The sequence below is a fragment of the Opisthocomus hoazin genome, chromosome 5, assembly GCF_030867145.1.
Source record: "Opisthocomus hoazin isolate bOpiHoa1 chromosome 5, bOpiHoa1.hap1, whole genome shotgun sequence".
Lineage (NCBI taxonomy): Eukaryota > Metazoa > Chordata > Aves > Opisthocomiformes > Opisthocomidae > Opisthocomus > Opisthocomus hoazin.
In genome coordinates this window covers 29,755,365-29,777,672 of record NC_134418.1, presented here as the reverse complement: position 1 = coordinate 29,777,672, position 22,308 = coordinate 29,755,365, and the positions used below count along the sequence as shown (strand labels likewise).

The window sequence follows — 22,308 nt, the reverse complement described above, 5'->3', positions numbered from 1 at the left end:
AGTGCTTTGTAGTTGCAATATGACCTCAAGTCGTCCCTTTTTTAGGTTGACAAGGCAGGTTTTGTCATTGTCACCCACATGACAACGTGGAGAGGGACACAGGACCATGCCTTAGGACAGCTCTTGCCTTCTACACTCATCTAGCTGGAAGCAGCTGTAGCATTTTGAAGCAGCCATACCTTCCAGTACCTTCAGCCTACCTGGGAAAATGTTCTTACCCAACTGCCAGCCTCCAACCCCAGTGATTTTTAACTTTTTCCATCCTCAGATGCTCTGTCTGTGCTTGGCAGCAGTTCCCTAACATACTTTTGGGAAGGCAGTCAGGTCCCAGGCATCTACCAGTGGCTTCCCTGCTCCTTTTCCCTTGATTTTGTTAGGTCCAGGTTGAAAACTGGTGTCTCCTGTTGTATGACCCTGATAATTCTTTTTTTGGGATCATTCTGCATGGGGCTAAACCAGGAGCAGATCTCTTGGCATACTGTGGCTGCCTCACCACTAGTGAGTACTGAATTTTTCCATTCAATTCCATGTTTGTGACAACTGGTCGTTTCCAAGGATAGCCTTTGAGGTGAGAGGCAACAACATAAGCCTGGAGAAGGTCAGAACAGGGCACTCTGGGAGGGGGAAGCTCACTGCAGAAGGGTAGCATGCGTTGGCATGTTATCTAATACACTTGGCCACTTCTCTCTCCCCTTGGAGCTGGCCTGTTACTGTCAGCAGCACTTGAGCATGGTCACCTGGGCCAGGCTGCTTTCAGGTGGCTGGGGCTGTGGTTGTTTTTTTTTAGATAATCCAGTTAAGGGGCAGTAAGCAGCTGGGACCTCAGCTACAAAGGCAAAAACCCCGACTGATCCCTCCAAACACAGGCACTGCTTTGAGGTGCATGTTGTCGAGCCTGGTCTCCTGAGCTTATTTTTCAGTCCCTGCAGAGGGGAGTCCAGGGACAGAGGAGCAGTAAATAATCAAGAGGAGTGAGCGAAGACAAGAATCATCAGCTTTCCTGTGACTGAAACCTCTGTGTAACAAGGACCTGGGCTTTGCTGCGCTACACAGATGCTGCACCTGGTTAGATGTCCCATTCAGCTCTGTGGCTTTCTCACAGATTGCAAAGATGACTTAGAAGGCAGACAGCACATAGGATAAGGGACGGTATTTGCAGTGGTCCCAAGACACACTGACATGAGTACAGCCACTGGTAATAACAAGAGATATGGTTCTGTTAAACTCATAGATATCACTCAGATTTACCTGTACTGTTAGGAGGTTGATTCCCCTACCCTTACGAGAGGGATGGTTTTATACTTTGAATTTACTTTGATCTTGCTTTTGTTTTGTTTTTCTCATACTCTTTGCCTCTTAAAACACTTTTTAAAGTTAATCTTCTTACTGGGTAACCATTAATCTCTTTCACAAAGAAAATGAACTTAGGATCCCTCTTGGAAAAGGCTGGAGTCAGGAAAGGACAGAGGACACTCGGGCTGTTTCTGAAGGACCAGCCAAAAAAGTGCTGCCCGTTCCCTCACTGCCAGGGCAAAGAGCCATCAGCTAGAGGGGAAGAGAAGGGACTTACTGCCTGAAAGGCAAGGCAGGAGCAGAGACACACAGGCTATACGCACAGATGGCGGCGGTTTTCCAAAAGATTCCCCGCTGGTCTTGCTCTCTACGTATGACTGCCCTGGTGCTATTACTTTTATGACAGCATTTCTATAGATATATTTTTTAATATATATATTTTATATGTAACTTTTGTCTGCATCTGCTCACTGCCCTGGCTGATGGGACGGCCGTACAAGGGCTGGGGGCAAGCGCTGCTTGGAGCTGGGGCTGTAGGTAACAAACCCCGTGCCCTGCAGCCAGCCTGCTGCAGTATTTAAGACCTATGTGGTTGGCTTCTTTTTGATAATTTTAAGATCGTTGCACTGATTTTTACTGTCGTCTTGTCCTCTGGAAACAATTTCAGTGTACTGCTAGTCACTAAAAAACCCCGAACAAATCTTGCCATAACTTAAATGTCTGCTTCTTTATTCTCTGTTTCCCATCTGACATAAAGTGTTTATGGATGTCTGAGAAGCAATTAGATTAGCAGCTTTAGCAAAGAAGAGATTGCTTCATGGAGAATGGTGGAGTTAGAACATGTTCATTGGCTTTGTGTAATTCTCTCCCTTATGTTTGGGAATGGATGAAGTAATTTTGCCATCAGAATAAGACTGCGTGAAATCATAAAATGATGTGGAAATCTGAAAGTAATAAAGTCCAGTGTTACTTGTAAGGTTGGGCTGTCTGCTAAATTAAAAATGCCATGTTACTCTTTTTCCCCTTTAATTTATGAAAAGCAAATGATTATAAAGCTGAAACAAGAGGAAGGGCCAATTATCAAAATGCAGAATTTGCAGAAAATCTTTAGCTGCAAATTACTCATCACAAAAGTTGCATCAATAATATTGATTTGGATCTCATGTGCCTATGACAGACAGAACACAGTGCCTGCCTACCTTGACTGCATGTTGCGGCTGCGGTTGGTAGGCTGGTTGTCATGACTGGTGGTCTGTGGAAAGGGAAATTAATGGGACAGTGTTTTACTGTCGATTTTGATAGCACACAGTCAGTTATAGGCGGTGGCAACACAGCGTGTGGACACCAAAGCTTTGCCGAAGCGGCTGTGCCATCCGTACAGTGTTTGCCTGCGTGGAACAGATAGTAGAAAGCATCCGCAGGCAGCAGCGACCAGAATTTGTTGTTGAGCACAAGTATGTGTATTTTCTCTGAGATTTGTTCAGCCTTGATTTACTCTTATGTTGTTATTTTGGGGCATTGGGATCTTCTGACAATCACCGAAGTGTCACAAAGCTTTTTGCCCGTCAGGTTCCCAGCTGAGCTCATGGGATAAAAAGCCATAACGGAGTATTCACTGATATGTACAAAAGGCAAAGGTTTGTGGGGGAAGAAGTGAAAAGGGGAAGAAAGCTTTTATTCCCATTTTCACTGCCACGCTCCATAAACATGCTGTCTTGCAGGAGGTGTAACAACTGAAAAACAAAAAGAGAAGCTCCAAAGGAAGTCTTCCCTTTCTGCCTCCAGCCTGTGTGGGAAGCTTGCCCCTTAGCTAATCAAAAGGTTTTCGATTCCTTCCTCCTGCTGCTCTCATATCTGTCAGCAGTGCTGAGCACCTAAACAGCTATGTGTGGTTATGAGTATATTATTTACGAATACTGAAGTCAGTTTGCATGAACTGGCTCCTCTCTGCTGTGAGAATGACAGCTTGATCCATTATACTGTATTACACCGAGACTGCAGAAGAGACTGGTTCAGCATCCTTAGTGTCCTGTGGAAGGTGCCAGGGCCCTGACCCAAACCATTCTGATGGTAAATAACTTCAATAAAGGCCACTGAATTTTGATTTTATTGTTTTATCATGTTTTTGCTTTGGGCTTGTTTGATGTTTTGGCAGTTTATAAGGATAATTAGGTAAGAGGAGGTGTGTTCCCTTTCATTGTATTTGTGTTGGCAGAACGCTGCTTCTGAGGTAGCAGTGCGGAGAAGTGATTTGCCTTCATTTGTCTTATTTTATGAGGTGTTGGCTGCAGTTTGTGTACTGGTTGTTTGCAGCTAGACAAGCAGAGGCAGTGGCATTTTTGGACAATTTATTTTTCTGTTTTCTAGTTATTAAATCAGCATCTAGGCTTCCTGCTGTCTCCTGGGCTCTGAGCTCTCTATTGTCAGATATATCAGTGGTACCGGAGCTGGACGACCAGGACTTCTCATGGCAGGAGAATTCCTCCAGCTCTTGGAGGCTGAACTGTTTGCTGAAGTTCTTCTCTAACACAGTATAGAATAACACCAAACTGAAAGACCTAATGGACGTTTCTTGAGCTGTCAAGAAAGACAACCTTGTGGTTTACCCTAATCTGGCCCACAGCAGAGATGGGTCTAGAAAAATGAAGTGCTTCTGGTGGGCTGTCCAGCAAACCTGGGGAAGGCAGGGGAGATTTATGTGTGTGTGTACATGTAGATTGTTCAGCCAGATATAGTTAGAAAAGATCTAACGCTTCTGCTGGTTTAGGTGTGTCTTAGCCAAGTTACACATCTTCTATATGTTTAATGCAGATAAGCTTTTCTGATACATTTGTGTCTCGGCCACTCCCTAGTTTGGATTGCTCTTGTCTGAACTCCTGCCAGCTTGCCAGTAGCCTTTTGTCAAAGAGGGTGCCCAGAGCAGGGGAATGGAAGAAAAACGCTGGGCAGCGGCAGCCGTTCAGTCTGCCGGGGATCAGGTGAAGGCCTGCAAGCGGGCATCGCAAACTTCACTCTTTGTTGCTGGTGATGTCCCGCACTCCTGTCTGATTTTCTGTTTGTTAAAGGCTCGTCTGCAGGTCAGCGGGGTTGCCCGTGCAATTATGCTGTGCTGGCAGGTCCGCATGGCAGACCCACAGCCTGTACCAGCTGGAACCACCTAACTGGGTGACCCGTGCTGATGAGAAGCAATCTTTTTGCTGGTATAAGCTATGTGTGCCAAGAGATCTGGGGTTTTCCCACACAGCTGACTGATGTGGCTACACTGGTGAAGCTTCTATGTGTGGATTGTGCCTACATCTGGAAGGTTGGCTTTGTGCTCCTGATGGCTTGCCTCTTCACCATCCAGTCGTCTGCTGGTACAGGTCACAATGGCTGCTTGCCCGGTGCTGCCTGGGCATTTTGCTGGTGTTACTTTTCCGTTCTCTCTTATTCGCTGCACATCAAGGTAGGATTTCCTGTGTGGTTTTCAGCTTTCTAGCCAGTTTCAAACTACGCTGCCACACACTGGCTGTAGTTGCAGTATTTGAGTCGCAAGTGCTGCAGGAGGATGCTCGTAAAAGCATCCCCCACATGATTAATCTGTGGAAATGTTAGAGGCCTTGCTTATACGTAGTATTGCTTAAGCAGTGTTTGGGCTCACTACCTTGGAGTTTCACTCTGCCTGTCCTGTGTAAGATGTCTCAAACAGCACCATGCCTGCAGCCGCATCCCTTCTCCGTTTCAGCAGCCTTTTGGAGAGGACAAGGTTCTAATCCTCTTCGCAATGCCCAGGGGACAGTTTGTCATTTATGGTGTTAGAGCCAGGATAGTAATTTAGCTCTTCAGTCATGTAGTCTTAAAAATACGAAAAAAATTAAAATTATTTTTTCAACTTTACTTCTGAATGAAAGGGATTGAGAAGACTCAAAGTAGAGCCTTTGTCAGCCCCTTTGTTGCTGCAGTGCACCTGGGCCGTAGGAAGCTGGAGAGGTTCCCACTGGTGTTCCCACTTCTGTCCCTCCTCCCGTGAGAAATCCTTTGGTCGTGCTCTGTTAAAATGTCCTTGGCAGCTCTGAATGGCTGAATTGCTAGGACTTCTTTAATGCTCAAGATGTAAAATAAAGGGGACATTTAAAGAAAATCTGTTTTATCAGGGACCTGTTATTACTGAGCTGATGCAATAGCATATAGATAATGAATATATGTTGATATAAGGGGAGTTTACTGATCTGGCGTTATCTCCACTTTCCGAGGGCTTATATGTGGGACAAAAAATGACTCTGAATGAATATGGCCAGTCAGAGAGACACACAAAACCCTTCTTATTTGTTGTGGTGTGTGCACTGTTTATTCAAACTGGTGTTTCCATATCAACAGGGAATCTGTGCCAAAGCCAGCTCTGAAGTTAAAAAAGAAATTGGCCTTGTTGAGAGAAACTCTCCTGCCTTTCCTGGGGGACCGATGGATGGGGAGGGCACTGATGGGATCCCACTGTTTGGAATGAAGTCCAGTGATTAACGGTGGGAGTGATTCACTGCTTTTCCTGTTTGAGCGTCACCTCATCTTTACAGTCACAAGCAGATGTTCCTAATTTTTAGGTCTGTCAGCCTGGATGACCTAATTTCACTCCATGGAGCTCAAATGAAAATGACTGTCTCCTATTACAGATCACTGCTGTCTTTCTGAAGGAAAGGAAAGGTTTCTAGAAAGTTTAGTTAACAGGAATTTCATTTACTTTGGCCTTTTTTCATGATGCAGAGAGTGGTTTTGCTTGCATTGTTTCTCCCCACAGTGTATCAGCAGTGCACCTCTATAGCATTCGTGGGTAATGGAGTTCTGTGCATAGACAAAACCCAGAGCACTGAAGGTATCCCTTGAGGTAAACATTGATGGGATAATTTATGGGAAGGTGATCTTAAACGTAGATGTGAACAGATACAGAAAAACAGAGAGACAGAGGCAGATGCAAATTCCTGGGGGAATTAACCTTTCTTAAGTACAAAAGCTCTGTGTCTCAGTGCTCAAGTGTGGGAACCCCATGATGAAATCTGGTGCTGTGTTGAGGTGAGCACACATACCCCTACGCAGAGTAAACAGTGGGTGGAGTGAATTTTTTAATGGCCTCTGTTAAATAATGCAGCCCTCACCTCTTCCCCCTGTACCTGCGGAGGGGTTTCTTCCCCTGAGCCTTTGTTCCTGCTCTCGGGCAGTCTGGTTGCGCTTGGCTTTGATGTAACAGGAATATGGGGAGCTGGATCCCTTTTCCCTGTGATCAGGGACCATTAAGCCTTCCTTTAGTTACACAGAGCACTGTGTATGCAGTTAGGCTTATGATGGTAATCTGTATGATCAGTGTTTATTTTGAATGCTCAGGTTTTGCCGTACTTTGAGGGGGGAAGAGCTGCATTTAGTGGGTTTGAGTTTTTCTGCGCTGTGAGCTAAGCAGGAGCTGGAGCCTGCAGCCAAATTATACCCTAACCTTCACATGGGTTTCTCCCCTTCTTGTTGTCCCCCATCAAGCACTGGCTGTTTTTAACAGTGCAATGCTGGAGGTTGTTGGATATAGTGAACTGAAGAAATGGTATGTGGTAGAGTGAAAAAGAGCAGGTTGGAATGGACTTTGTTGGAGATGCTAAATATAATCTGCGGGTCTTCAGCTTGAAAAAGTGTGGCTTGGGGAAGAGGAAGGATGTTTGTAAAATCATGAAGGGCATAAAGAAGAGGAAGGGTGGAACATTTTCCCCACAGGATGGCATAGCCCTTGCAGCTTTGCTTTCCCAGAGTGGGGCTGCCAAAAGCCTTCCTCCTGGGCTTTAAAGCAAAAGCCTGGAAACTATAATTTTGATATTTGCCAGATAGATAACATTCTCAGTTTCTTATGCCAGTGGCATTTGGTTTGGTTGCTCAATTCCACTGACAATAGCAACTAAGTGGTGCTAATGGGAAAGGGAATTTGAGCTTGCACTTCAGATCCTGTGTGGCTGGAGGAAGGCATGTTATGAAGTTGGTGTCTGTTTACAAGCTTCCTTAGGTGAGGTCAGTGGATGGCCCTTTCATTCTGACTTTGCTTTATTAACACTGTTAGTGTAAGGACGAGATAGGGATTATTAGTTATCTACTTCATCTATATAGTGGCACTAGACCTGAATGACATTTTTCTTTTATTTTTCCTTTTGCTGTAAGCATGTGGGGGCTTTCCTGCTGCAAACTTGGCGGGCGCTATCAGGTGAGGGCAGTGGTGATATCCCATAAAGACAGCTGCTCTACACATAGCAGAAAAACTTATATGAGTCATGGCCTCACACTTTATTAACAGGCTTTCTTTTGTCCCAGCTCTCCTTTCACTTAGGGCTGATTTTTCGAACAAGGCATAGCTGCAAAAGCTTTATGTTGTGTAAAACAGGTATAAGATGGCATGTGACTGGCCTAGCTATGTCCCATCTCAGTTGATAGGGACTACTCTCCCCATGCAACTGGCACGTGAATCAAAGCAATGCTAATTGGGTGATTTGCGCTGAGGTGCCTTGAGCAAGGGCAGAGGTAGTTGTGGATGCCACATGGCATGCTGCAGAACTCCATCCCCAAAGAGCAGCTGGTTTCAAGCTTTCATAGGCTTGTAACCTCCATTTCAAAGGAGGCTATTCCTGAACAGGTAGTGTCTTTTACCTGAACTCCAGCTCGCCCAGGCAGAGGTTTTTGTTTGGTAACTCTTCCTTAGGCTAGGGGTGATCAAATACGGCTATGACACATAAGGGCAAACAGATTCTTCCAAAGATCAGTACCTACATGTTTCTTGCAGGCTGTTCTGCAAAGGCGGGAGCATCATTACAGTAATGCAACTGGCTAAAGGGCTTCTCTAGTTAAAATTTTAGTGCTGCGTCATGGGTTATTGGTTAGCTTTTTGTGTCTGATGCTTTAGCTAATGACTCGTTTAATGGTGTTTCCACTTGCCTTGGGTATTCTCTTGCCTTGGATGAGCCTGCAAATTACTTTGCAGAATGTGCCAGGGGTCACAGGCAGGAGCCATGTGTTTGTTCAGCCAAGTGCTCCTTTTCATCTTCTGTTGCTCTTGATTGTGCTAGGTGCTCCCAAAAGAAAGGAAGAAACTATCCATCCTTTACTAAATATTTGATGCAGAGTGATCTGCCTCTGCAGGGGAGGCAGCATCTGTGAGAGGGCAAGTCAGACAGGTCTACAGCACAGTCATGTGCCTGAGAGCAAACAGACAGATGCAATAAAAGCTGTGTGTACTTAGGAATTGCTTTCATTTCCGATAACTCTTAAGTGATGCTGATGATAACAGAGTGTTAAAATACATTTAGGGAAATTGTGATTTTCAAGTTGCCGTGCCTTTTTGCAAGTACAGCATTGGAGATCTGTGGCCTTTAACATAACATTAGTGGTCAGGTTGGAACAATGCTCAATTTAGCAGCGTGCGGGGTAAGTCAATGTATCTCTTCCAGCTGCACAGCCTCCCTCCCTCCCTGCTCTCGGGTGCTGCTGAGGGCTCGGATCTTTCTGAAGCTTCTTCAGGAAGTGGTTCAAAATGGATTGTAAGTGTTGACTGCACCCTCCCCGTCACCTATCTGATAAATTATTTAAGAAAGTGGCGAGTGATGTTGCAAAACTCACTTGGAGCAAAAAACCCACTGTACTGATTGCTCTTCAAAATTAGTCATGCTGTTTTGATGTGCTGCGTAGAGGGGAGGCCAAAGGAGCCGGTCTCCTCGGCCTCAGGAGCTGGTCAGCTGTGGGACTTTAGACCCTGTTTGTTGGTTCTGGTTCAGAAAGGCACCTGGGTTTGGGCCAACACTGTGCTTGTTCAGCAGCAAGTGTGAGCGCACAACCAACCTGTTCAGCAAAGTTGAGTGCTTAGTGTGGATTTACCACCTTCCTGTTATTTTTTTATCTCCAGTTTCCTCCAAAACACTATTCATGGAAGAACTGGTAGCACTTTTCCAGGCTTCCTCCACAGAGCTCCTTGATGATTATTTAATATTTTCTCTGGTGGTAATCCTGACTGAAGTGTGCAGGAGTAGGATTGTTCCAGCAGTTTTCTTCCTGCTGAATCAATAATTCACGCCTTTCATGAGACTTTTTCCATTTTTCTACTTCTTTGAGTTGCCTGGCAAAGCTCGTTACGGATTTGTAGCCCAGTTAAGTGTTACCCCTGTTGGTGTTTCTGGCAGTACATCCTCCCTCACCATTCACCCTTAGCCAGACAAACAGCATCTCCAAAGATCACCCAGGGTGAAGGGGGAAGGCGGGGGGGGAGCTGGGAATCAACTAAGGGCAGGATTTTTCAAAAGCCTTCAACTTCAAATTAATTCTGCTGCTGCTGAAGTTAAAAAATAAAGCCATCTCGGAAATCCCTCCGTGGCTGCGAGGACGCAGCCTGATTGCTAAGCCAGATAGAGGGGTGCGTAGAAGATGGGGTCAGTGGTGTCCCTCACCAGCATGGCCAAGGCTGCAGGAGCTTTGCTGGTGCTACGCGGAGGGCTGGGGGCGAGAGCAACACTGCTCAGATCACCCTGCCGGGCAACAGGCCTGCTTGAGCTAGCTTAATAACCTAGCAGAAAGGCAATTCTGTGCCAGGCTAAAGAGATTTCAAGTGCCAGGAAGATACCAGAAAAGGGCCAGGAGAGACTGATTTTTAAAACTCAGCTGCTGCAGTGTTTTCCCAGTATCACATCAGAAGCAAATGATGACATTTCTCCATAGCTGGACTTAGCTAATATTTTGTCAGCTACAGGATGAATGTTGCAGAGCCCTGTGAGCGTGCTCCTGTCCGCTGCGGTACATTTAATTACAGTATATAGGTGCAGAGATGAGAAGAATAACGTTCAGGCTGTAAGGAACTATTTTTAGTGTGAAGCTATAGCTAGACTTTGGGAGAAGATGTGTAAATGAGAGTAACCCTGGCAGTTGGCTGGTCAGAATAATGCTGGTCAGTAGATTTCTGCTGGCACTCTGGTTTAATGGCGATGAGAACAGAATTGGACCTCAGATACTGTTTGAACACCTCAGGAAGGATTGCTGGATGTTAATAAATACAGCTTTATAGATTGTCTTCTAAGCTCGCTTTCCTGCAGTTTTGAGCCCCACTGTTCAGTAACACAACAGATGCTTTGCTGCATTTTGAGAAGTGCTGCTTATATCGTGGCTGAAGTCCCAATGCTGCTTTCCTTGCTGGTGGATTCACCTTATGTTGGCTCCTCTGGTGCTGCTCTCCCATCGCTTGTGCAGCAAGCAGACAGCCCTCAGAAAGGCACAAGACATAGGGAACAGAAGGTCTTGCTCTGTTCTCCCTTTTCAAGTCAGAAAATGGCTGCATGCGTATTTTAATGCAGGGACTGGGGTAGTTGTCTGTAGATCAAATGCACGGAGCTTATTTCCACTTCACAGTGACAGGCTGCCTTAGGTTACATGGTTGACTGTGACACTTTGCAGCCCAGGTGTAATGGAGTTGGAGGAGCCAGGAGAGGCCATGCATGCATCACATTTAGAGCCACAGCTAACAGTGGGCTTGCCATGAATGAAGAGTTAAACTCTGAATATGATGAAAAAGATGTATATTCCCATGTGTTTTTCCTATTGACCAAGCAGCAAAAATTGACAGGAAATTCTGTTAAATACTGAATTTTCAAATATGACGACATTGTTTTGTTTTGAGATACAACATTCTTAAGAAAAAAATCAAATTGCATTGTTTTTCAAATAGACTAAAATCTAGATCTTAAGTATGAGAAAGCTTGGAGGTGAGCAGTGCAATTGCATTGGTGTATGCTCACAATGGCTTCACCAGCTCCCTGTGTCATGTTTCTGGCACAGCTGTTGTCACTGTTAATGGACAAAAAGGCAAAGATGTAGAAAGAGAGTGAAAGAACACTAGAAAAAGCACCACCACCTCCAAAAAAAGCTCAGATGGTAACTCACCCTCATGTTTACTAGGGAGGAAGGAGAAGTCAAAGATCGTGAGAGTACAGAGAAAGGATAAGGCTAGAAAGGCATTACGGGCAGGACGTGTTGAAATATCCTAGGTGGGTAAGGAAATCAGATTACTAGAGTGATCAGAAAGAAATTTTGGTGTCTTAGTTGAATTTCTTTTGCTACAAAATATTTCCTGAAGTGTGCGAGTTCATCATGAACTGTCGTCTGTATTTACCTGGGTGCACTTCAGAAGAGCCTGTCCTTTTCCAACAATGATTTTGATCTTATACTGAGCTGTCCTTTGGAAAGCGTAACCTGAGCCTTTGGGGCTAAAGAGCTGACCAGAGCAAGCCTGCCAGCTGTGTTGGTTGCTTTTCCCAGGAGGTCCCTCTGTCTCTTCAACAGGGGAGTTAGACAGCTTTATGCTGTTATCCTTGTGCCACACGAAGCTCAGTGGCACATGGGGTGTTGCTGCTGGCATGGCACCACATTGCTCCCAAATTGTATCTCAGCCCAGAATTTAAGGGGCAAAACCGCTCAAAACTGTTTCAAAGCATCAGCAAATTTCTAAGTGTTTGCTCTTTCTTTGCTTTCGAACACAACAGGATAGAGGACAGAGTTGGGATCAAGTTAGCAGTTGCTGTGGCAGGGTAAAACATCAGCTGCAGTAATTTGATTATAAAGCAATGGATGTTTAATTGATGGTGGAAACGTGAGAGTCACACAGTGACTAGCAACCTCATCAGCTGCCTTTCGGTGGTGGGGTTTTACATGTATTTCAGTTATGTGGCTGGAATGGAGGAGGGAGTTTCTGTGTGCTATCCAAGTAAAGGAAGAAGACAGGCAGTTACTGCTACCTGCCTGCTTATTGATTCTTTTTTTTAAAAGTGCCTTTATCCACAACTTCTGCATGCATAGTTGTGTTGCTGTTGTACGAATTGCACAAGTTCATTAAGGGTAGATAATGATTGTACTTCAAAGAAATACTTGGGTTTGAGATAGGTAGATGTACACCGCCCCCCCCCCCCCCCCCCCCCTCCGCCTCCTTGCTTGGTATTCATACCTGGGCTAGCAGAGTGCTAGGAGCCTCCTCAGGAGGAGAGCAGTTAAGAGAGCCACAAACAACCACCCTCTTCCTCATCTCCCCCCACTCCCACCTTGGCTTCTCTGTCCATGCCTTGTGCTTTTATTTTCCTCGGAAACCCTCTCTGTTCTCTCTCTTCTTCATGGATGTCCCTTTTCACCTCACTTCTTCCCCAGGATTTCTTTTCCTTCAGATCTTTGGGAGGTGAGGGATATAGTTGCCATCCAGCATCATTCTGCAGAAGGATTGAGAAGGCGGTTTCTCCTGGGCAGAAGGTCTCTAATGATTGGTCATGTTCCTCTGTCCCTCTTTGGCTGTGCCCTGCTCTGTGCTCTCAGCGCAGCAGCCTGCGGCAGGGCTGAGGCTCGGGCGGTGATTGTGGGAAGCACTAACGAGCCAGTCTCTCACCTAGACAGTTATTGAGACTGTAGTTTCAAAGCCAGCACGACGGCTACTTTTGCCCACTGACTCCTCATGTGCTGGCCTGCACAGGCAATGGGAACAACGGCTTCAGACAACCTCAAGCAAATTTTATATTAAGGGAGAAGTCACGGGCTAGGAAACATGCTTCTAAAAGCCTGCAACTAAGCTTAGTCTTTTCCTTGGAACTTGAAAAGACACGTACATAGTGAAGTGCAGGTGCCCAGCTCCTGGCGTCCCTCCTTCAGGGTTAGTTTTCCTCAGGCCAGTCTTTTCTGTAGCAGGTACCACAGATCGTGAAGTTGCACTTTTACTCGCAAAAAGTGCCTGCCCTTCCCCGTCATGCGGATGGCCAGGCAGCGAGGTGGTGCAGTGCTGCTTCCTGAAACCCCACCTGGGTCTGCCCATCTTCCTCAGTGCTGCACACCTTTTTCTCCCCAAAATAACACCATCTCTGGCCTGTAAACAAACAGCAGCTCCAAGAGGCATAATCTTCTCAGCATCGTCTTGGCTCCAAGCACCAGTATCTGCATTGTTCTTCTGGGGCTGAGCTTCCTAGCATTTGTATCTCAGTAGACTCTGTGGGGATGATACACATTAGCCAATGATGTATTCTGACCAACGAGGAAATGTCGGTGAAAACCGGGTAAATTTTATTTGTGTGCCTAACAAGACTTAATTTTCTTTTCCTTCCTCTTTCACGGATGCAGCTGAAGAATAAATTCATGAAGAAATTGCCCCGTGATGCTGAGGCATCTAATGTGCTGGTGGGGGAGGTAGACTTCCTGGAGAGTCCTTTCATTGCCTTCGTCCGGCTGCAGCAGGCGGTCATGTTGGGTGCTCTGACTGAAGTCCCCGTACCTACCCGGTAAGAGAATTCACCCCCAGGCAGGGGACAAGAATTGGAAAAGGCATTTCCACCTTTTAAAATAATAACACCAGACCAGAAGAAGACAGTCTCCATTGCTTTCCATCAGGTGATGTGCAGAACGATCAGGATTATTGGTTTAAAGTAACAAAACTCACTGTAGCCGCTTAATAATTTTCAGGTCCTGAATTTGACTATAAGATATAAGCTATAAAATACACAAAGAATACACAAACACACTAACTTAACAGCTTAGCAGTAAAGGGCACTACCAATATGAAGTTTAACTACTAGGGCTTTTTTTCTGCCCCTTATGCTTCTCCCCCAACACACACTTTACATAGCTCACATTCCTTCTGCATGTTTTTGCAGTACATATTTTTTCTCTTAAAAACTCGCATTAGATGAAGGATGCAATTCTGGCCCTGCTGGGGTGAAAAAAAAAACAAGTCAGGCAGGCTGCGGCATCCAGTTCTGTCAGGGGTGGTCACACTGTATGTTGCTCTGTAATGCGTAGTGGTTCAGAGAAAAATGTCATATAAATATTTTATTTATTGTGACTAATGTTGCAAATTAATCTGAGTCCCACAAATATGAATGTGTCTTATGTTCTTAAATAATTGAATTCACTGCTTGAATATGCGTAACTGTCTGTACAGTGAGTGTATGTATCTACCAGAATAACAAAGCTGAAGTCCTGTTTGAATTCTTAGCAGTGTTACCCTTAGTTATACAATTGGATTTTGTTTGTCATGTAACACAGTAGGGAAAAACTATCAGTAGACATGTCCAGAACATCTGCTGTATGTGAGCATTATGTAGTACTGTGTCTTTGCTTCATATATACACCAACACCCCACTGAGGTAAGAACTGTAAAAACAAGGAATATTAAAAGGTAGTGAAGTGCACTAAGAACGGAGCACATCAGAGTTTCAGTGAGAAGGACGAGAGAGGCTGCAGGTGGACAACCTGCAGCTGGTTAGCAATATCCCCTTTCAGCCCCACGCCAGTCTCTGTGGTGCCTTGTACCTTGGAGCTGCTGTGCACCTGGGCTCTGGCGTGCTTTTGGTATCAGCTTACAAAGGGTTTACTTTGCATTTTGCTTGTAATTATGGAGTTCAAATTGCACCTTTCACATCACTAATGTGAAGATACGTATTTTACGTGAACGGTTTCAAGGGCTTTCAATACAGAGTGAAAGTTGTGATTTGAATAATGCCTAGAGGGTTTGAGTCTGTATAAGTAATACTTTGTGAGAAGAGACACAGTACCACGACAAAAGCACATGGCTAGTGCATTACTGGTACTGGAATGAGTCACAGCCATTGTATGGAATGAAAGTTATAAGGTTGTTATCATCTATACCTTATTTCCATGCACAAAACAAAGGAAAAAAATGATCTAGTTTTGCTATTTGTTTAATTGCATGCTAATTATGCAGCAGTGTTTGTATTTCTGGGAGTTTCATTAAGTGGCTACTTACAGTAACCACATCAACAACTGTTTGCATACATTGGATATTCTGATAAGAGTATGGGGTGGTAAAAGTGGCTTAATTTTATAAAAGGTTGTTCTTCATTCCTCAGCGTTACTGAGCTCTGTATACTTCAGTATTTCAGCTTTGAAGTCTAATCCCACTTACTCTTTTTTTGAACACATCTCCGAATGCTGTTCAGCAGACGTAAAATTAGGTATTGTTTGTTTTGGTAGTGGGAGCCAGGAAGTTAGATCTAGGACTGCTGAATGACCTCATTACTCAATAGCATTAATCAAGACAATGTGTCCTTCCATGCCAACATTTTTTCCAGGAAATAGTATTATCCATTTGCTGTCCTCCAAACCAAATGCTAGCCCTAATCAAAGCAGGGAGGCTCATTATATGGCTTTTGTGAGTAATGAAGAGCCATTTGCAATGGCTGCTTCCTGTGAAATTCGATCAAGGAAATCCCATCAGGGCCCAGACCAGCTATGATGGAGCGTCTCCTTGGTCAGCGCTGAGTCTCGGCTGTCTCATGTGGTGGGCGTTCCTGTTGTGGACGTGCACTTAGCAGCCCGCAGACTCCACAAGATGCTGGAGCTGGAGCCTTTGGCGTGCCCCCCATCTCTCCCTCAGGGCTTCTCCTTTTATTTTGTTAAATTATTGAGTTCCTCGTAAAATTGTCAAAACCACGCCATCAAAGCTAGGCTGTGCAAAACCACCTGGGGTTTCTAAATAAATGTGAGCTAACGTTTCAGCGTTGGGGGTGGCTGCAGGAGAACGGTGACCCGGGTCTATCAAGTAACCGCAGCATAGCCCACATCTGTCTGTCTCTTTAGAAAGCAGCAGGTTGTTTTTATGTGGGGCAGGCGAGGGGCTAAACACCCAGGTTTTGGCACAGGGCTGCTGTGGGCATGCTGGTCTGTAACGCAGAGGGGAGGTGGCCTTCACGTGACCATCTGTTCTGCGGTGGTATGCACTGCTGGAGGTACCTTTGCACAGCAATCCAGTTCATGTTTCTGGTGTGCTGTGTTAGGTAAAAATCTCAGGCTCTTCAGCCATTACAGGTACAGTGCATACATCCCAGGAGCCAGTGAAGTGCCTTGCCCTAAAGAGGTGGTGGTCGCAGGGCTTGTTGGATCAGTGGCAGGGGGATGGGGAAAGCCCTCCCGAGGAGCAGGAAGAAGGGGAGAAGGGAGAAAGCATTCCCAGCCATAACATGGTGTCACACAGCTTGCAGAAATGCATGAAGACATCTTGACGTTTTGCTTTTCGAAGCACTAACCAGGCAGGTTTTGCAGGGATGGGGCAGTGATAGCTTTTCCTAGACTGGCTGAGAATATTTGTATCAGCTGTATCCTGTAGCAGGGCGTGTAAGACATCACCACAATCTTGCAACGTAAAAGCAAATGAGACACCAAGCCCTGCAGAGGTGAAAGGCTCAGGATATCTGTAGTCCCTGCCCTGTTTTGCTTTATTTGTGTTGACCTAGTATGTGGGAGGAAAAAGGATTTTTGTGTGCATAAGGTAGATGGTATTCAACATGTAGACTTCCAGTTAAATGAGTTACTTATTTCTGCTGATTTTTTTTTTTCTTACTGCACACATTCTTTGGCTTGGATTTTTCTTGTAAGTTACAGAATTTTGGACACTTCGCAGAAACAAGATTTCCTGTGTGGAAATGACTTTTCCTTGGATACATAAATTTTCTATATATTTTTTCTTTCATGCTTCCTTGCTAGGTATTTTAATTATTTCCTTTACTTAAAAGTAAATTTTTACTCAAAAGAAACCAACAGGATCTGATGAACTCTCTAGAAAAAGTTTCTCAGCAGGGTGTTTTCATACAGGCCTAGTAATAAAAATTGGGAATCTGAAATTGGTATAGAGAGATCCCAGCCTGCTACTGTGTTGACTTTTCTTTTTACCGATCAGACTGAAAAAACCTTGAAGGACTTTGGTTTTCTCATGTTGAATTTAATTCCACAGTGCTATGTACTCCTCATTTTGGCAAGCGCTCAGTTACTATGCTTGCACCATGGCTTGCGTATGGCTGCTTCTCCTCTGGACAATGCAATAGATGTAGCTTTTTATTTTCATAAAAGAAATGTGCCATTATGTTTCAGGTCTGCTGCATTAATGTAGTGTTGGTGGGTAAAGAAGTTGAAGAATGAGCAAGGGAAAGATTTTTTTTGGAGATAAGCTGTACAGACTTGCATAGTCTAATATGTAGTGCTGGGAAATAGCCTGTGTCTGCAAGTCTCAAATGAAATGAAGAAACTTGCCCAAAGGTCACTTAGGAAGCATGGCAGAACCGGGAGTCAGGTTCTCCTCGCTTGCCTCCTAACATAAGCTTATAAGTGCAAAGGCATCTTTTTTTCTTTGTAGGTGACAACAAAATCTGTGTGTGTCTTGTTCGTTAATTGTAGCATTGAAATGGTTTTAAGGGCTGTGTCCTTTAGCAGCCTTTCCAGCAGATGGACTTGCTCTGGGAAGTCGGAGCTCTGGCATCAAAGGACTACCTTTATCTTTCTGTGTTCATGTGTTGGACACCATGTGAGAAGCCTGCAATGCTGGTACGTTGCGCAAAACTTGAAGGATCACCTGTGTGAACTAGAAGATGGACCAAACACTTCACCATCTCCTTTCATTAATGCAATCTCAAGTTGTGCTCCTTTCATCAGCGGTCCAAGCCACAGATTTTGCTGGAAAAGTACATCAAGAGGTTGTTCTTTCAGCCTTTGAGTCCATCAACATGTGTCTCTATTGGGAATGCTGGATGCCTTGGAGGCATCTCACATGGTGTCCAACAACAGAAGGACTGCTTCCCCCCACCCCTCTCAAAAATAAGAACATTTTCTCCAGGACCTTACTGAGTTTCCTTTGTGTAGGTGCCTTAAACCCTTATGGAGTTGCTGCTCTTGCTTGCTCCAGATTTGAGAGATAGGCATAGATGAGCAGGCTGAACTTGAATCTTGTTTTAGTTGCTTTGCTCTCTTTTTTTTCTTTTCCTTCGGTGGCAGGGTGGGGGACGGGACACAGGACGACCTTGTCTCCTGCACTGATGGTCAGCTTGCAGAGAGACTGTGTGATGAGGCTTGGTCATGGGACATTTTTCACCACGACCCTTACCCCATATGGGAACTTGATAGTCACAGACATTACAGATTGCTTGCAGGATGTCCCAAATGGATGGCAAAATATTAGTGCTGCACTGACTTTGGAGCCTGTCTGTGTTGTATTCACTCCCCATCTCCTAAGTGATGATTTCATGGAGATTTCTAGCCAAATTTCTCAGAAACACAACGTGTAAAGACTTGTTGCCTCCTTCGGCAAACAAGATTGAAGTTCTGCCCCACAGTCTCTGGTGTCACCTCCTGCCAATGTCCAGGAAGGTTGTGCTTGGTCGTAGCAGGTTGTTAGGTCCATAACCCCAGGTTACTGGGCTTGTACGCAGTATTGCTGTGGTGCTACGTTTAGATGTTCTAGGTGCATTGGCTGGGTTTACAGTTGGCCAGGGCACATTTGTGCATTTCAAATTGGAATCACTCATCTGTGACAATCAATTTAGTCTTGCTGGGTTTGGTGGCATAGTCTGTATGATTACAAGGTGAATCATACGTAGTTGGTGGTCATCTTCTGCTTAAGAAGGGTAAAGCGTGCAAAAGTGACAGGAGGAATAGTGCTTTAGGTAAAACAGAATAATAAATTACTGAGTTTCTGGCTCATTAGCAGCTTGGAAGTAGAGGATTTTGAGTGCTTTGACTGTGCTGTCATACAAAGTTCAAGACCAGGTATCCTGGGTGTGAGGGCTGTCAGCCCTGTCTGTAAGCTGTTGCCCAGTGCGTTCAGGAGAAACGTTGAATTCTGTTACTACTTCAGAGAGACTCTGAGCTAAGTGATATGAGGTGAAACCTCACATTCTTTACAGTGAAGCATCCTTAGCAATGTTGGACAAAGGACATTTGATAATCAGCAAGTGTTGTGTGCAGCAGAGAGGAATTCTGTGCTGGCTTTTGTCTTGACAGATGATGGAGTATGTCACCGCTACAAGTGAGGGCTTTCTTAGGTGAAAGTATTCATAACTACATGGTATTACATACATGCAAACATAATAGTCCAAACCACTAAACCACATTACTGTTTTTGTGTTTATAATATTTGGCCCTTTAAAAGATCTTGTCCTACATGCGGAAGGCAATTCTGAGCTGAATAGGTCAGGACGAAGAATTTAGAAAGTATCACAAACTGCTTGCTTTCAAGAACATTTTAGTAAATGCAAGCACATTCAGGTACTTCTGTAATGCAGTGGAAGAGAGACAGCTGATGTAACTTCTGTAATGCAGTGGAAGAGACACAGCTGATGTAATTATTTCAGAAGACGGTTATGAAGATGTCTTGTTCCCCTGGAAAATCAGGAGAATGCCAAGCAGCAACTTCTGAAGTTATGAACATTTTTTAAAAGTGAATATATTTGGGTAATTTGCATCCTAGAGTTTTGAAAGTGTTGGCTGAGGAACAGTTTGTCTTTATTATAATAACTCATGAAACACGTGGAAAGTTCCAGGAGGTAGGAGGAGAGCAGAGGACATGACCTAGGCGTGTATGGCTTAGTCACCTCCATGTGAACCTTAAGTAAAACACTTGAAAGCCTCATGAAGAACTCGATTAGGAAGCGTTACTGTTAGTAATGCCAATTAATATGTATTTATGGATCCTGTCCTAGTAACCTGATGCCGTTTTTTAATAGGACTCTAGATTTATTTTTTTTTTTTTAAATAGAAAGTACTTGTTTGGATATAATATACCTTATAAGACATTTGAGTTAGTAACTCATGATATTTTGATTTAGGAAGCTAAAACAATACTTTATGCAATGCTTGTAAGGGGAGAAGTACTTCTGGTGAGATGTCACACCTCTCAGCCCTGTGGTGTTTCACATTTTATCAGCAGCTTTTGAGAAAACACATAGTTGACCCAGTAAAGGTTGACAAATAATGAAGAGGGTGTCTCCATGGCTCAGAGCAATCCAGTCATCTGTGCTTTAACTTGGCCCCATGTCACCTCCTCCCTGTAGCGACAGAGAGCGCAGATGGAAGAGCTGTGCTCAGAGTACCAGTTTTCTCTGGATGAGGCTGTAGGTAAAGGACTGGGGGCCATCCCTGGGTAAAGCAGAATATTCCATCGGTGCTGGAACTGCTGCAACCTGGTTTCCTAGAAGTATGTGCCATGTCCTTTCCCTCCACCACGGTAATAATCCCAGCTTTCCCCATCATCCTACCGTGTTTCCTAAGACTCAATGTTCCTAACCCCATTTTCTCAGGAAAGCAGCCTCACATAAAGTTTCTGAGGAGCCATAGGTTATTTTATCTGTATATTTGCACTGACAAAACTGCCAGGTCTTGGATGATTTCCCCAAAGACGACACTGATGCATCAGAGACGGTTCACAGAAGAGCCATCAAAATGACTAAAGAGAGGAGAAAAGCCTCAAATGGCTTAACCTAACTGTCAGATCGCTACGAGTGACTGGATCGGTAGGGAAGGATATTTAAAGGAATTTAGTTATTGAGGGTTCTTCAGTCTAGTTATGAGAGACAATCAGAGTTTATGACTGGAATTTGAAGCTAACCCAAATTCACACTGGAAGCAAACGGTTTCAGGTGAGACAACTTACCAAGGGTTATTTTCCATTACTGATTGAAAGGTACAGCTGTAGTTGGAGAAAGGCTTAATTCAGGAAGATCTGAAATTATTTTGAGCAGCTATTAGTGTTTCTGTTTGAAACAGGTGCTGATATGAAATTTGCCGAAAATTGCCCCAGTAATTCCCAGTCTTCGCTAAATTAGGTGAAATGGAGAAGTTGGTCTCCTGCCATGTGACTTGTTTTGTTGCTAATTGCAAGGATGAGTTGATGTCTGAAAGAGAGACACTTTTATCTCAAGATCATGAGTTAAGAGTTGTTCAGATGAATGCCTGAAACAGCACCATCTGGCTAGCGTAATGGTCTCCATTGAAATTCCACAAGCCACCAAATGCTGGTCATTGTGTGAGATGGCCAACAGAAGTAACAGGGCTTTCTTAACAAGCCAGTTGGCAAGATGAAGAAGTGAAAATGAAGACAGGTGTATTTTCATGCCATAGCTATGAAGCAAATTTTTTTTTCTGGGACAAGTCTGAACAGAGAATTTATAGGAAACGTGTTTCTACAGCCAAGGCTGTAGATGCTGTGTGAGTAAGTAGCTGCCAGCTTGGCACCTGTCTACAGCATGAAATCAACTTTAAAGTAAGAATATTTCTGCAGTAGGTAATGGCTTTTACCAGGTCAGCATTGATACTTTGGCCTTGCATATCAAACTTAGTTTAGGAACTGGGAGTGTCTAAGATAAGGCCTTAGGTCTTTCCTGAATTAAGTATTATTTGAATGGTGGTATCTTTTTTTCTTTTTTTTTAAATTTTTCATTCCAGGCCAGGAAGATCTAGCTGCCTTTGAAGATCCAACCTTGAGGCCGTACTTAAAACTTTTTCTAATGAGTGCCAGTTAAAATGCTGGAAAAGCCAGTCACCTTTCACCAGTGTTCCCATTATTCTGGCACAACTGCTCGACAATTTTATTGGCGGAAGCATCAATTTTCCATATATAGCCTTTTCCATTAACGAATCTCATTAGAACACACTGTCGTGTAGGCAAGTCCTGATTCACAGCACATCAGCACTGACAAAAATCAGGGCAGGAAAGATAAAGAGCAGTAATTTCCTATCTCCAAAGGTTTCATATCGTGGTGTTTTTCAAACTCATTAGCAGTGATTTGGATTTGGATATAGTTGCTGCCCAAAGAGATCATGTAAGAAATTAACTCCAAATACCTTGTAGATGTAGTCACCCTCGTTGATGGTGCCTACCATAGGAATGCATTTACACCTTAAGTTGCAAGTTTAAGAATTAAACTGTGACTATGAAGCCATCAGATGGGCTTACAGGTCTCTGGTGTGTATTGTATACTCGGAGTGGAAATTTGGGGCATACAAGTTGGGCTTAATTATTTATAGCTGGTTTCCCTTCACATGTGGGTAGCTGCTCTGGGTGCTGAACCATAACAGAGCTCTCAGCCCCAGCAGAGCATTAGTAAGCGCGCGGAGTGCTATCTGATAGCTCGGGGGAGCAATGTAGTTTACAGTGAGCGATGTGGATACTTAATAGCATCTTCCCTCTTACCTCGGTGCCCGCTGCTGTGCTGGCCCCACTTGGTCGGTCCT

General features: G+C 44.3%; 1 protein-coding gene across 6 annotated transcripts in view; it reads left to right on the top strand.

Annotated features, from left to right (window-relative positions):
* The window catches only part of SLC4A4 (solute carrier family 4 member 4), a 240,596-nt gene that overhangs the window by 166,557 nt on the left and 51,731 nt on the right, over positions 1 to 22,308 (top strand). For all 6 annotated transcript variants that reach the window (XM_075420783.1, XM_075420785.1, XM_075420784.1 and 3 more), the window contains one exon: positions 13,417 to 13,574. In XM_075420783.1, the coding sequence (XP_075276898.1) occupies positions 13,417 to 13,574 (158 nt within the window). The remainder of the gene's footprint in view (positions 1 to 13,416; positions 13,575 to 22,308) is intronic.